The following is a 16597-nucleotide window of genomic DNA, read 5'->3' on the forward strand; positions in this document are numbered from 1 at the left end:
ATTATTTAAAAAAAATCTTAAAATAACAAGCATTTCATATTAGCTTTCTCACAATTATGTCTTTAAGTGATCAGGTAAAGGTTCTTTGTTGACATTCAGCTCTTATGATTCATTGAAGCTTATCGAGCCTGCTCGGATCAAACTTTACACCTTATGCTTGAAAATAAGACAAGTTTTTATAAAATGATCCACATTCTCATTATGATAACACATGTGGCATTAACATTGTACCTTTTGAGATAACGTGGCTCTAAAGATTTTAAAAAAACTGAAGATAATAAGTCATTCTTAACCAATTATGGGAATAGCTCAGTGTATGCTATGAGAATAGGATCAATGTGAGCTTTCTCTTAGTTGTCTATGGATTTTCTCAAACCACTCGCTTGATTGTTAAACCTTGAAACTGGTGTACTGACAAAACTAGGCCTATATACAGATGCTTAAAAAGTTAATTGATAAAGGCCTAAGAAGATATTATTCATGATTGGGTAATGAGGCTAGTAAGAAAGTTGTATAATATTATTGATTGTAGGGTAGTAAGCTATATAAACATATGGTGGATATGGAGCATAACCTATAAACTGTTGCTCTTAAAAACTCACAGCCTAGGTTTCAATTTTTTTCTTTTTGGGCATCTTTTTTTTTTGGTACCGTTGCTTATTCTTCTTTAAGCTTACCATTTTTTACGGTATTTTCAATAATTTCTCCTAAGATTACTATATCAACAAAGTTTTTAATCATATTTTCTATCATCTTTTTATAATAAAATGACTTTAAAGTTTTCACAAACAAAACTATTGTCTCTTTTTTTATCAATAATGGCTGGACCTGAGCATCTATATCTCTCAATTGTTAGGCATATTATTTAAATGACTCTACTACCTTTTTCTTCATGCTTTGTATAGAAAGGTGATCAAGGGCTACGTTAATGATATGGCCATATTGGTTGATAAATACTTAAGCAAGCTCATTCGAACAGCATATGCGAGTTCGATCTAGCTCAACATATCACTTTACAACTAAACCAATAAAGCTATCTTGAAATATATGCATCAATAGCTTTTATTACTATTGTAAGTAGTCATTTTTTGACAGCATATGATAATAAGAGTTATCAAACATTTAGTACCATTATACTTCTCGAACTCTAAAACTTTAAATTTTGAAAGAATCACAATAGTTGATATCAAACAAAAGTTGACAGCATCCATAGAGCTATAAAAATCTATCATTTTAATAGCTTATAACATCTCCTCGAGCATGTTCATCTGGTAATTAACTTTTGAATCTTTCAAAGCCTCAACTATTTTCAATTTCTCTTTTGAGATGTCCAAATTAAAAACTTGGATTGGTTTAACTGCCTTTTCAACAAAAGGTAAGATTGTTGTAGCTTTGGACATTCCCTTTGTTGGGTGCAAGCGACATTTTTAAGTAAGTATAGCCTGTCAAAAATACAAATTATTGTGATAAAAAACCAGGAGTGGATTGGGCTTGATATGGGTCATAACCCAAAGGATATAAAAGATCAATAATGTCATGTGAAACATATTTTTCTACCACCTTTCTTTTATTCAACTTGTTTAACGCCTCAAAGATTTTGTTCAACTCTCTTCTAATCTCTTTTTCAACTTTTTTTAATTTCTCAACACGACTTGTATTATCTTATTCTATTCTTTTAGCTTGGATCTGAGTGTAATACCGATATTGAAGTATCTTTGAATATTGATTTCTCATAATTATAGTGTAAATTTAGAATGATATTTTTAGAACTATCAAATTATGCATGAGAATGAATGCAAAAAATGCATGAATGTAATAAGGAGAATTTACCATATAACAATTATTATCAAAGAAAATTTTTATTGAATTAAAAGTTATTTCTAACTAAATCCAATATTACATCTATGAAAAATCTAGAATTTACTGAGGAAAGAAATCCCTAATTTATCGATACTAGCTTTGCACTTCATTAAGGAAATCTAGCAATTCTTAGCCATTTGTTTCCACTAATGGTACTTTTGTCTTCCATTCTTCAATCTTTTCTATCATGTCCTTAGCTTTGTAAGTAACCACTGTTATTTGGTCAAGTAAGGACTCCAACTGATTATGTTTTCTCACATATGCCTCTTTTAATTACTCGCACTCTTCATTCATAGCTCCCATTTGTGTTTCAATTTCAACCATAACTCTATTCAGCATTTGGATACATTTTTATGCTTTAAAAAATGCCTCATTTTATTCTTATAGCTTTGCTTGTAATTGTTCATTTTTTAAAAAAAAATTGGACCAGTTCTTGATTGGTGAATGACCATGTTGTGTTAAGGTCAGCAAGCAAAATTTTTCATTGATCTTGTTCTTATTCAAGTGCTTGAACTTTTCTTTTTAGCTTATTATTTACAAGTTTCAACTCTTTGAACTCTCTTTTCAGGCCAGTAAAGGGCTTTACTAGGCTATCCATAAATGTAACTAAGATTTTTTTTTTTGTTAAAATTGTTTTATGAGAATTACTCTTTATGATAAACCTAATTATATGAATACATGCATAGTAAAAAAAAAAGTTAATAGGAATATATTATATACAAAGAACAATGTCTAAATACCAAATACAACATAAAAGGCTAGTATGCAAATAATATAAATAGAAAAAATAATATATAAATTTACAAGCAGAATAAAATTTTCATCATATGTTCTATTTAGGAGTTTTTAACATAAGGGAATGTGTAGCTTTGACCTAGATTCAGACCCTTAGGGTTTATTTACATGCTAGGTTTAAAGATTTGATAATCTAAAGGTTACCAAATTGTTTCTTACATTATTTTCCATTATAAACTAGTAAAGCACCCAAATCCTTATCTATTATAGGCTATAAACGAAAAGAGTTTAATTTGAGTAAGAATTTTTTGCTAGCCCATGCAGAGACATTAAATCTCATAAAGGAGTAAGTACTTTACTCACTCATAAAGGATAAAACTCAGGTGTAGAGCTTATGTTATACATATGCAAATGAATGAAAATATATAAAAAGAATAAATAAATAAATACCAAACAAGATAAAAAAAAAATCTTAAATTTATTATGTTAAGCTTGGATAACAAGAAATCATTTATTGGCCTGACTTTTGATCTTTTTAGGGAAGTCGTCAAACTATCATAACGTATAGATCTGTAAACCTATGGCTAGACATAGATTAAAGAAGTTGCCATCAATCTTTTTTGTTAAAGTGTGACTGGTCACCTGACTGAATCTATCATATTTAAAAAGAAGTCCCAAGATTAACTTAGGTATCTTTAAATAATAAATTTTAGTCCACAAAATCAAAATTTAGGTCCAGAAATACGATTATGCTGAGGAAGGTCATAGCACCCTTACAGCACTCATCCAAAATATGTATCAGTTTGATTTCAAGTTATCCAAGTTTAAAACATATTTAAAATTTACCAAATAATTTAATATTAAAAATTTTTCTTAAATTACTCTAACATGTTGATAATAATTTAAGAATATTTTTTTATCTCAGAAGCATTCAAAGAGACTATCTGTCTTATTTTGAAGAGGGCTCCGTCATCAGATTCACTTAATTTTGCTTTCAAAAATAAATACCTATGGGTTTATAGTCAGAAATATCTTTTAATCTATTAGTAAAACTTTTTGTTAAAAATCATCCTCCAATCTATTAGTAGAATTTTATGCAAAAAGATAAAAAATAGTATTTTATTATTTTTTAAAAACTTGATATTTTAAAAAAATTATAATGCTTTCCAATATGTTAGTAAAACCTTATTTTAGAAATAAAATATTGGCCCTCCAATATGTTGGTAAGGCTTTTTTTTATTTTTTTGAAATAAAAAAAATGTTATAAGGTTTTTCAATATGTTGCTAAAATCCTATTTTTAAAAAAATGGTTGCCTTCCAATCTAGCGGTAAGGTTTTTATTTAAATATGTTTTATAAAAATATATTTAAAGAATAATAGATAATCAAATAAATAAATAAATAAAAATAAAATGAAAAATACCTGAAGTTGACTTGGCTAAGCGGCTGGGCTGCGCGACTTACTAAAATAAATCTCACAATTTCAAATTTTGCAAAGAATTCAAAAAAAAAAAATTATTGCCAGAAATCACATATTTTTTCTGAATGATTTTTCTTTTCTTTTTTTTTTCTCAAGAGTTTTCATATAATCTTTTTTTTTCTTCCTATTCTTTGTCTACCTTAAAACAATTTATAGGGATTTTCTAGTAAAAAATTTTAGGGTTTCATTGATTATTAAGGATTTTAAAAAAAATTTAAATCCATTTAATTTAGGTAAAAACAATTTAATAAAAATCTTAGCTTTAATTCTATGTGATCCTTTTTTATTTTATTTGATTTCCTATTTCATGTAGGTTAAGAAAAAAATCTAAAAAATTACTATTTACTCAATTTTTGTGTAGAATTTGCAAAAAATTATGTTTGATTTTCTTTTTTTTTCCTTTTTTATTTATTTAGTTTTTATTTAAAAATAAACAAATAAATAAAAATAAAAACAAAATATTTGGTAAGGCAAAATCTATATCAAAATAACATATATTGGGCTCAAAACCCGATAATTTCAACAAAATCGAAATAAAAAATTTTGATGTACGCATTAGACAAAATAACATATAAATTTTATGTAAAATATGATACAAATATACTAATTTTAATATTTTATATAAAACAAATATATAAATTATTAGATCTACTCTAAATATAAAAATTGATGTTTTGATAACGTGGCAAGTGAAAATATCTTAAAAGGATAAGTCATTTTCAAGATCCATGGGGTCATTTTCGTCGACTATATCCGGTCCATTTGATTTGATATGTGTAATTTGTGGTGATTCAAATTATTTTTCATTATATACCTTTAAACAGTATTTTTTAATTTTTTTACTTAAAATTATGAAGAATGAAATTAAAATTTTAATATTTTATTAATACATCATACAATTACTAGTATTCTTTTAGCACCTTTGGCCATAAAAAATCAACAAATTATAAATGCCAAAGTTTTTTAACAATAATATATTTATTGAAGCTTTAGATTTATATGTATTATTAGTTTCAACTTAGAAATTTGATTTTATGTATATTCACACTCATAGTTGTTTTTGCAATGATTTATAGAGGACAAATTTTTATTTATGTGATTACCTAATTTATTTATGTAACAAAATTTTATTTATGTCATGTTATAAAAGTAAAAAAAAAAAAAAATGCTTTACCAACAACTGTGTGTATATTGATATGTGTGTATTTTTATTAATTAAAATTTAATTTTTGATAATTTTGAATACAAAAAATTTTAAAAAATTATGAAAAATAATAATTTGTATTTCAATGTTTTGGGCCAGTGGTTGTGTTTTGTAAATAAGAGTTTATAGCTTAGCTTAATCGGGTTAATAATATTAGCCCAATCATATATCATTTTTGGACGCATTGGATTTATTGGGGCAAGCCCCTTTTATGGACAGAGTAAGTAACTGAAGGACCATAAAAGAATAACCGAGTAGAAGGCTGGAGACGAAATTCTGACTAGGAGTGTAAACGAGCTAAGTCGAGTCGAATAGTGAGAAGTTTGAACTCGAGTTCGACTCACAACTCGGAGTTCGATACTTGGTTCGAGCTCGATCGAGTTTTATTTTTTAAGCTCGAGTTCGATTCGTGATCGAATTCGAACTACTCGAGCTCGCTCGATTAACCTCAATTAATATACAAAAATAAGCTCGATTCGTATACTCGATAAGAGTTCGATTATTCATGCTCGAATTCGAACTCGAACTCGGACTCGAAATATTTTATTAATTAAAATAATAAAAATATATTTAAATATAAAAGCTCGATTAGGCTCGCGAGCTACTCGAGTTAGATATAAGAATATTCGAATTCGGCTCGATCGATAAGTCGAGCTACTCGAGCTCGACTCGACAATAATCGAACTGAATTCGAATTTTTTTTAATCGAATTCGAGTAATTTGTAAGTACTAATATATCATTTACACCCTTAATTATGACGAATACAATTTATCTTTGTGAAGGACAGACAAAATATTGTCTTCTTGAGCATTCATTTGTTTCTTAGAGTTAAACATTTACATGAAACAGGGAGCTCGATTCTTTCGGAATTTTCTTCAGCATAATTCTGCATAATCATATTACAAAAGGAGTTGTGATAACTTGATATGGTGACTGTCAGATTTAAAATATGATTAGTTGTGTTGTATTGTGATAGTCTATTCATTGCGATAATAAAATACGATTACAATCACGATTTTAGTTGTGTTGCGTTACGATAGTCGTATTCTTTATCATAATAAAATTTTTAAAATTTTTATAATTTATTATAAAATAAAATAAAAAAATAGTTTGATAATAATAATATTTATTTATAATATTTAAAATAATTTGTGATATTTTAATCTTAAATTCATTTGTGAATAAAGTTAGCATCGGATCGGTTTCGGGACAGATTTTACTCGCTTTAAACCCGATCTGATTTTATGTGTTATCAAACTCGAACTCGATTATATTCGAATTTTTTTTGTTTTTTTATACCCGAACCTGATCTTCACCTGATACTATATAAACCGTACTCGATCCGACCCGAAATTAATAAAATATTATTTTTTAAAATATAAAATATTATTTTTAAAATATAAATATTTTAAAATATCATTATATAAATATATATTTATAATTAAATAATTAATTAAAAAATAATTTTTTATATAAATATCGGGTCGGATCGGATTTATCTAAAACCCGAGCCCAAACCCGAACCAACACCGATTATTTCATAATCTTACCCGATCCGACCTAAAATTCAAATTTCGAAAAAAAAATTTGATCTTATAAAATCAAGTCGGATCAAAACCCATCGATGGTGAGTTATATTATCGACCTTATTTGTGAATACGATCCGCATCGAGAACGTTATTTAAATCTATGTCTCAATATTTTCAGATCGCCTGCTGCTGAGATAAGGTTCAGAGCCACTGTTTCTAGAATTATAGAGCGTCAATTCTATTGTTCTTGTGCTATTGATTGTACCCGAAAGTGATGCTTAATTTCTTTGCAAGAGTATATTTGATCAAATCTATTTTATAGTTGATCTCTATGCTTTAATTCTTATGAAACTTGTTGCCTTTCACTTTCATTCAAGCGCTATAGTTAGGTCAGGTTGTCACTTAATGAATATGAACTTAAAATCATATTTATATTTCCACAGGCATGCTTGCCATTGTAAGCTTTGCATGGCAAACCTGGGATCAAGCAAAGGAAATTATGCATATATCAATGTAAAATATATCCATAAACTTAAAGTTGGTACTACTAAAAATTCAAAATCTGAACAGTGAAGCAAGAAAAGCCACACGATCAGTTCAAAACATATATAATTGCAGCATCCATCCAAGTTCTTATTTTTGCCTCACTTTCTCCTCAAATTGCTTAGTAATTAAAATCAAATTACTACTATACTACTTATTTAGTCAAAAAGACCAGCAACCAGGTCCTCATCTGACTCCTCCTCGACATCCTTGGGCTCCTCGGATTGCTCTACGTTCTCCTTGTTGGCAGCACTGGATGTTGGAGCAGCTGCAGCAGCAGTAGCAGCAACTGCAAACTTGCTTGGATCCTATACAGTTTAATCACCAAAACACTTCAGTTTTAGTCAAGCAACAAAACTAATAAGGGATAAAACAAATTAAATGATGCATTGTACGTCAACCTTCAGGTAGTCTTTGACTTTCTCAGCCTGAGGGAAGGAATAATCTGAAGCCACAGCAACAGAAAGAGCATTCTTGTAGGCATTCACAAACATATGAGGTGCAGCAGCAAGAGTTGGATATGAAATAGCCAGTGAAAACGAGGCAACCGTGGAGAGACCATTAGCAAACTTCTCAATGAGATCATCTTCAGTTAGATCAAGCACCTCAGGGCTGAAGACTGATCCATTGTCATAAACTGATAGGACAATAAGACCATAAGAGAATGGTCTTATCCCAAGCTTTGAAAGAAGGGCAGCCTCAGATGAGCCAACCTTCTCACCCTTCTTAATGAGCTCCACAGCGGTGATGATTTCCACTGTACCTTTGTTGATCTTGGTCGGAATGTTAAGCACCTGAGAGGTCCAAATGTGAGATTATAACAAAAATGGGAGCTTGTGAAAGCAAAACTCAAGTAAGAACCTGAAAGAAGGAAGTTTGAGAAGGATCAAGGCCAGTGTTGCCAGGGGGAACAACGACATCAATTGGAGCAATAAGACCCACACGTGCTGGAGCCCCAACCTGATCATGTCAAGCCATATAATTAAAAGATCAATACAAATCACTATATAAAACAAGCAAATGGCGGACTCTTAACAAATCATCAATATATTGCAGACAATTTTTTCAAAATATTTAACATAAAATCAGACACAAATTCAAAGAACAGATTTATTCATCATAGATGTGTCGTGTATCTTTTCAATCAATATTTTTTACCTTGTATTTAGCAATTTCTTCACGAACTTCCTTCAGATCACCCTTGGTAAAGATCAATCCCACATTACCCTGGTTAAAACAATAGGAGAAGTATCCAACCATAAACCATCAACTTGAAAATAAACAAACAAAAGCCCAAAATTTCTAAAAAAGACTATTATAATATATAGGAAACCCAAGATACCACAAGCAAAGGAATGAGACTTCTGATGGCATTATTGTTGGTTTTATCAGCATGAATCCTGATGGACCTCTTCATCATAGTATTCTTTCCCATGAGCACGATGGAATCACCTCTCAAACCTTTCCTGATGTTCTGCATTTGAGTTGACCCAACATTATCAGCAGCCACGATCAAGATCTGCAAGTACTCATCGAGGAGACCACACAGTTTCTGGTCGTACAGACTTTTCTTCTCCCTCTTCACTGGATTCAAAACCATGTTTGCTTGGCTTCAAGAACAACCCTAACCAGAAAGAAAATAATGAGAGAAAGCAGATAAACTGAAAACCCTTAAAGGTTGGAGCGGCTGTTGCATGGAATATGGATCATCAAATACTTATATAAGGCATTAATTTCGTGGGCTCTGTAAACTGGGTTTGATATAGATATTGGGCCCACAAAATCATGTAGTCTTAAGAATCTTCTTCCTTAAAATAATTTAGTATTGCTCTTGCACTGTTTTCTGGTCCCAATATTTTAATTTATTCACAAATGCATTTTGTTTTTTTGTTCATCCTTAATTCTTATCCTATAGTTTGTATTTATATGATTATATTTTTCATATTTAATACATAAAAAATTAAAATTTTATTATATTACGATTTGTATTTATATGTCAAACGTAAAAAATATTTTTTATTTATTAAATTAATATATAATTTTTATTAAAATTTTAAATAATATTATTTTCATAATTTTTAATCATGTTATTTATTGTATTTATAATTGTTATGTTTACTCTCATAAAAAAATTGTGCAAGGTCTACTTAATTCCATGCTTCCTTTTTGTTGGTTCAAGGAAATAAAAAACAAAACTATGTTAAACCATTTTAATAACTTTCTTTTAATGAAGTTTTAAGCTTATTACCAAATATAGCTATGATTTATTATTTTTTCTTTTGGAAAAAAAGTTAAAATTAGGGGACTTCTAAACTATAAGCACATTTATCAGATAGATATGAAAGAGAGAGAAAAATTATCCAATAGTCCAGAAGAAAACTTATTGTAACACTCTCCATTTATACATTAAAAATTTGTAAGAATTCATTAAACTCATATTTAGAAAATTTTTTTATAAATGAATAATTAAATCTTTAAACAAAAATAAATAATATTTTGCATAAAAATATGAATTCAAATTTTTACCTTTATACTACAATGAATCATTATAATTTTTTAATATAAGATTATGATCGTGACAATTATATTAATCAATTTTATGAAAATAAATCACTACATTCCTTTTCAATAAAATTATTTGTACTTTTTTGGGTTAAAATATTGAATATACATATAATGATGATATATATTTTTTTATAAATTTTCCATTGAATGATTTTAACGGTCTTTTCATTAATAGCTTTCCCACCCTTTTTTTTTTTTTTTTCAAAAAATAACTTTCAATAATTCATTCAATTATTTTGCTATAGTTAAGCTCCAGGTTGGAAAAACAACTTTTTCAAAAGGATATCTTGTACGACATTCAAGCCCAATTATTGGCCGAAAAATGTTTTTCGAGCCCAATTACAACCCGACCCGAACCCAACATAACAGTCCATTTACTGTTTCAGTGCAGCAGTTTCACAGTTTTGAAATGGCCACCATGGAAACCCTAGGCTTTTCTCCCCGTCAGTTTCCCTCAACTCCCCTCTGCATCTCTCCAACCGTCTCGGTTAACTTCAACGCCAGATCATCCGGTTTCCGTTCAAGGTCCATTTCCCTACTCAGCTACGCTTCCAGCGTCCATACACTCAAATGCTATGCTCTTTCGTCATCTCCTTCATTAGGTACTCTCACTTTCACACCGATCTTAAAGAAAGAAAAAATTTTGTTCATTTTTTAATATTCTGTTTGATTCCCGGGAAAATGTAGTATAAAAAGTAGAAATTCTCACTTTACTTCAAATTTTGATTGATTTTAATAACTTTAAAGCGGCTAAGCGGTTAATTTATGTTCTGATTTACTTACAAGGAAATGCAGGGCAAGATGACAGGAAATAAATTAATTAAAAAGAAAGTTCTTCCTTTTATTTTTTTTACTCAATCGGTATAATTAAACCAATTCAAAATTTGAATGTTTTAGATTCTTATTTTCTTCAGTAAATATAATTATATGAACTTTTAATTTTTTTTATTTGTTTCTATTGATTTCAATTGTATACCAGTTGACCAGTCAGAGAAATTTCGAGAAGCTTTAAAGAATGGGAATTTAGTTCCTCTTTACCAATGTATGTTCTTGGATCATATTTTCTTGGATCACTTAACGCCGGTGATAGCATATCGATGTTTAGTTAAGGAGGATGATAGAGATGCACCAAGCTTTTTGTTTGAGTCGTTTGAGCCTGGTGGCTTCTAGTATCGTAAGTTCCTTCTTCGTGTGCCTCTTATATGTTTATAGACTATGGATAAGTAATGTATATATTTTTTCGGGTGGTTTATGTTAGGGAAGGTATGGCGTGGTTGGAGCTCAGGCAAGCATTGAAATTTTAGCTAAAGAAATATGGTTATGATATTGAACCATAAGGAGGGGTGTAGGACAGAAGAGATTGTGGAGGATCCATGACTATTCCACAGAGAATTGTAGAGGGATGGGAACCCCAACGTGTTGATGAGCTTTCATAAGTATTTTCTGGTGAGTGATATGGACTAACAGCTTTTCCTTGTGTTCATGATAGCCCTCCTGTTGATTTTTGTTTGAAGGTTTTATCGTCAACTTTGTAGTTTACAGTTACTTCTGATCTTGTTTGTTTGTCGTCTAGGCCTCTATAATGATGTGATTGTATTTGACCATGTTGAGAAGGTATTTCACATTTGGCCTGTAGGCTATATATAATTCATTTTTTGGTGCATCTCCATTTGTTTTGCTAGCAAGGTTGATTATATGTACCTTTAAGTGACATCTCTTATTTCTTTCTGGTGTTTCTCAAATTTATGTGGAGAAATTGTATACTACTTAAGCTTCTTTCAAAACCAAAGGCTGTTTCAAAAGCCATTATAGTGATGCCAAGATTCATGTGATTTACTCATCTTTTTGTATTTTTTAGTGAATGTACATTAAACATCTTGATATAAGTTTTTTTTTTTTTTTTGTAATTTTGTTGGCTTGTGTCACTAGGCCTTGATTTTAAATTGTAGTTAGAGTTTGTGGCTGCTTTTGAGAATATAATTTTCCCTTTGATTTGTTTAAATTTTTTTACCACAGAAAGCATTTGTGATTCATTGGTTGCGATTAGATCAATATTCTTCAGTTGATGAGGCCTATAATGATGGCATGAAACAGTTGGAAACTTTAGTATCTAGAGTACATGATATAGATCCGTGAGTGATTGTTTTCTTATTGATCTCACACCTTTCTTTTTACCTTTTTTTCTCTCTACGGTTTAGTTGTAGTTTTTCTGATTGAATTGTCAATTTCAGCCCAAAGCTGCATGCAGGTTCAATAAAGTTGTAAACTCCTCTTTTCGGCCCTAAATTGGAGATTTTGAGCATGACTAGTGACGCATGCAGGGAGGCTGTGTTGCTGGCAAAAGAGCATATTCTGGCTGGTGATATTTTCCAGATTGGATTAAGTCAGCCTTTTGAATGGAGAACGTTTGCTGACCCATTTGAAATATACAGAGCCCTGAGGATTGTTAATCTGAGCCCATACATGATGTATTTGCAGGTTTTGCCTCCTTTTCCTGGTTGGAAATGCTTGCTTAATATTGAAATTCTAGCTTTGGTATACGTTTTTCTTCTAATTAGGCTAGACGATGTATACTTTTTGCTTTATGTCCAGAAATTCTGACATGTTTGAGGAAGGTAATTGTACAGTAATCCAAAAAATAATTAGAATGAGTATTTTGATGCAATAATATTTGAAGTATAATTCCTTTCTATCTTTTGGTTTACTGTTGCAGTTTCCCGTTCCCTTACCCCTTCTTTCCCCTAGTCAAAGGTGCTGTCACATTAAATTGCCGTAACTGAGACTTATCACATTTTTACCTTTATATGTTGTTCACAGGGAAAGATTATTAATCAGCCTCTTTCTGGGACCATTAGAAGTGGGAAGACACCTAAGGAAGACTTAATGTTGGAAAAAGAACTTTTGGCTGATGAAAAGCAGTGTGCAGAGCACATTATGCTAGTTGACTTGGGAAGGAATGATGTTGGAAAGGTTATTTTTTTTATTTTTATTTTTTATGGTTTACTCTATCCATGCTGCTCATTTACTCACGGGATCACATTGGCAAATATAGAATATTGCTGCTTTGTTAACGTTTTCCTTTTTGTGAATAATTGCATGGAGACATCCATGTTGGCAATATACACTATTAAAGCTCTGATGATATTTTCTACTCTTATACATCTGACTGATTCTGTACTCAAATACAGGTTGGTCAAGCAGGTTTCCAAGCCGGGATCTGTTAAGGTTGAAAAGCTGATGAATATCAAATAGTATTCCGATGTTATGCACATCAGCTCGATGGTATACTTTCCTTTCTAGAAGTTCATGTTTGACTCTGATTGAGGGAAATGTAAACTCTAAGCTTACATTCTGCCATTATTTGTGCTACTGTCCAATGCTTACTTATGATCTTGTTCATAGTAACAAGTTTCTATTTGAAATCTGCAGGTTACAGGAGCATTGCTTGACGATTTAACTAGCTGGGATGCTTTGCATGCGGCATTGCTTGTTGGAACTGTTAGTGGGACACCAAAGGTTGTCCTTGTTACCACCCTCTTTCTACTTTTATTGACGGTTTTTCTTTTACCGGTTTATCATGGTTTTGAAGTTAATTAAAATAATAAAACATCATATGGTAAGAAACTCAACCCTGTGGTTTTCTTCTAATCCAACCAGAATGATTGCATACTCTTTGCTTCCTGCTTGTATATAGGGCTGAGTTTTTGATGGTTTCCCATTTTCATAATGCTACAATACAGGTGAAAGCAATGGAGTTGATTGATCAGCTACAACTTACAAGACGAGGACTATATAGTGGTGGGTTTGGAGGCATTTCATTCTCTGGTAATATGGACATTGCCCTTGCGCTGAGAACCATTGTTTTTTCAGCTGCCAATCGATATGACATCATGTTTTCATACAAGGACGTGAACAAGCGTCGAGGGTTGCTCACCTCCAAGCCGGGGCAGGAATTGTGGCAGACAGTGTCCCTGCTAATGAACAGAGAGAGTGTGAGAACAAAGCTGCTGCTCTTGCCTGTGCCATTGATCTTCCGGAGTCTTCATTTTGTTGAGAAATAATTTAATCTCTTCTCAATAGTTTGCCGCTGAAATGAAGCGTTCGGGCAGCCAACCCGTGGTCGCTGATTTTTGTAAATAGGGAGTGTGGTTTTCTTTCTTCATTTTTTTTTCCATGCATGTGCAATAATGCACAAATAGACAAGAACTAAAATGTTCGAAGCTTTTTCCATTTTTTCTTTACCCATTTTTACCCCAAAGAAAAGTGGCACAGAGTTCTTGAAAATTTAAAATTATCGAAAAGTTTTGTATACTCGTCTTAGTTTGGAATCAGAGAAAAGCTACGAGGTTAGACTTTAAACATAATTCTGTTAAAATTTTTTATATATTTAAAATCATTAATTTTTAAATTTTAATTACTAAAATTAAAAATTCGACGCTGATTATAGCTGCTGTTGGCGGATCCGTTGAATGTGAAAAAGCACTACCGTCTAATTTTATAGGCGATAAAAATGGTTTCCCAAATTAGTCAGACATAAAGATAATTCCGATTTTTTTTTATTTCTTACTTATTCACCAATTACCAACATTTAAACGACCTCGTTTTGTAGAGTAGCCAAATACGTTGCCGACTCCAAATTGAGTCAAAACTGCCAAACAACTCCCGATTACAAATCCCATTTCTTAAGCAATTTTCTTGCCCAAACGCCAATTCTCTCGACAAAATGGAGAATCTATGGCGAGCAGCAACGGGTCAGGACCCGAATCCGGATGACTACAAAGGCATCGAGTTCTGGATCGACCCCGAACGAGCCGGTTGGCTAACTAAACAGGGCGATTACATCAAGACCTGGCGCCGCCGCTGGTTTATCTTGAAGCAAGGCAAGCTGTTGTGGTTCAAGGACCCGGGTTCCGTCAACCGCGGTTCCTCTCCACGTGGTGTGGTGTCGGTGGGCGGTTGCCTCACGGTCAAGGGAGCCGAGGATATTGTGAACAAGGCCTTCGCTTTCGAGCTCTCCACTCGAGATTCCACCATGTATTTTGTCGCGGATACGGAGAAAGAGAAAGAGGATTGGATCAATTCGATTGGTCGGTCCATCGTCCAACAATCACGATCCGTTACTGATTCCGAAGTTGTCGATTACGATAGCAAGAGCCAGTGATTTTACTGAATTTTTCTTTTAATTCAAACTTTTCGTTTTTGTAATATAAATTTGGCTTGTAGAAATCAAATTACATACTTGTGCTTGCTTTAATTTTGTATGTGCTTTTATATTGAGTATAACAGTTTTAATCGTGTGTTTATTTTAGAAAATTTTCACTAAATCTCTCAAATTGATTGCAATTTTGGGTTAGTAAAAAAAATAATGTGGTGTGCTTTGGGTGATTCAATGGAACAAGCAATTCCGACTGTCAAGATGAAAATCAAACACTCTTTTATTTTGGTTTTTTTCATGTCTGCCCTCCTTGAGTTTTTGTTGCTATTTGCATTGTCTTCTTCATTTTCCCTGGCTTGAAGTGATGGCTCCATTGCACTCGGGCTAGAGCTGAGTGGGTAAAGCCGTAAAGGTTCTTATGGTCCCTACGAATGCCACAACCACCACATGTTGCGAGCAGGACTCATGGTAAGGATCCAAGGGACGCAGGTTAGTGTCTCCAACGAGAGTCATGGATTCCATATTAGCTGTATATTAGAGTTGATATTAGAATATAAATATTCATATCACTTTCAATTTATGAGATTTTTTTTTATCAAATAGAATCGTACGATCTAATGGATCAAAAGAGATAATACTTCATAAATTGATGTAAATTATGACATTTGATACTAAAGTTGCTATGGGATATTTATTGATATGCTACTAAGAACGGTAAGCTCTCATTAGAGTGAGAGAGGATTCATAATATTAGAGAAAAGCTATGAATTATACATCAATTATAATTAATTTTGAGATATAAATGTTTATACTATTTTTAACTTATGAAATGATTTTTATAAAATAAAATTGTAAGATTCAATTGATGAAGGCAGATAATATCTCACAAAATTATGTGAATAAAATGACGTGAATCGTGATATTGAGACTCCATTTTATCTCATTGTAGTTTGAACTCAATCCAGGAAAGCTTGTGGTTTGGTGTGCCAATTGTAACATGGCTTAAGTATTAGCGGTAGAGATGAGGTTGGATTATAGGACTAGGACAAGTGATCTTGTGATGGCAGTCAGATGAGACAGCGAAAGTTGTTTGGCTGGTAATGGTGGAAGTAAGGTAAGAAGAAAGTGAAGGAAATGGCGGGGATAGAGGAAATGATATTTTGAACATCTATGGTTCTTATCAGTTAATTTCTCTATTGTTCGAGGAAAGAGGATTCTTATTTGATTGTGAGCGACCCAAGTTCTTAGTCCACTGGGTATGAAGAACCTGGCCCAATATGACACTATAAGTAGTGACTAACATTATTCAATGAACTTTAAAAGAGTAGGCAATCTAATTTGTATTCATCGGATTTTGATCTGATACAAAATTTACTAATTTTTTTAATTAAGAGTAAGGTCTAATCAAGTATTTTTTTTTTAAATTAAGATAAGTTTGGGGTCAAATTTTATGCAAATTCATTTTGATCTGATTTAATATATATTATTTTTTATTATTTATTTAATTATATATTTTATATATTTAT

General features: G+C 31.5%; 1 protein-coding gene and 2 pseudogenes across 3 annotated transcripts; 2 read left to right on the forward strand and 1 right to left on the reverse strand.

The window, feature by feature from the left end:
• Positions 1-6984: 6984 nt before the first annotated feature.
• On the reverse strand, positions 6985-9027 carry LOC111304344 (large ribosomal subunit protein uL10z-like). Its single transcript, XM_022900888.2, has 5 exons — positions 8694-9027; positions 8510-8578; positions 8213-8311; positions 7753-8145; positions 6985-7659 (listed from the first exon to the last, which is right to left on the reverse strand). Exons 1-5 carry the CDS (start codon positions 8949-8951, stop codon positions 7510-7512), a joined length of 969 nt encoding a protein of 322 aa, XP_022756623.1. The 5' UTR covers positions 8952-9027; the 3' UTR covers positions 6985-7509.
• A 1281-nt stretch (positions 9028-10308) lies between these two features.
• LOC111303729 (anthranilate synthase alpha subunit 2, chloroplastic-like) lies at positions 10309-14225 on the forward strand (annotated as a pseudogene). The gene is made up of 11 exons (XR_016326995.1): positions 10309-10518; positions 10896-11090; positions 11175-11412; positions 11459-11530; positions 11933-12048; positions 12148-12394; positions 12475-12531; positions 12734-12886; positions 13118-13198; positions 13346-13432; positions 13657-14225. The product of XR_016326995.1 is annotated as an anthranilate synthase alpha subunit 2, chloroplastic-like (transcript).
• A 327-nt stretch (positions 14226-14552) lies between these two features.
• LOC111304345 (pleckstrin homology domain-containing protein 1 pseudogene) lies at positions 14553-15229 on the forward strand (annotated as a pseudogene). Its single transcript, XR_016326994.1, has one exon. The product of XR_016326994.1 is annotated as a pleckstrin homology domain-containing protein 1 pseudogene (transcript).
• Positions 15230-16597: the final 1368 nt, after the last annotated feature.

This window comes from Durio zibethinus, chromosome 13 (genome assembly GCF_047325235.1).
Source record: "Durio zibethinus cultivar Kanyao isolate XHJ-2024 chromosome 13, ASM4732523v1, whole genome shotgun sequence".
In the NCBI taxonomy this organism is placed as follows: domain Eukaryota; kingdom Viridiplantae; phylum Streptophyta; class Magnoliopsida; order Malvales; family Malvaceae; genus Durio; species Durio zibethinus.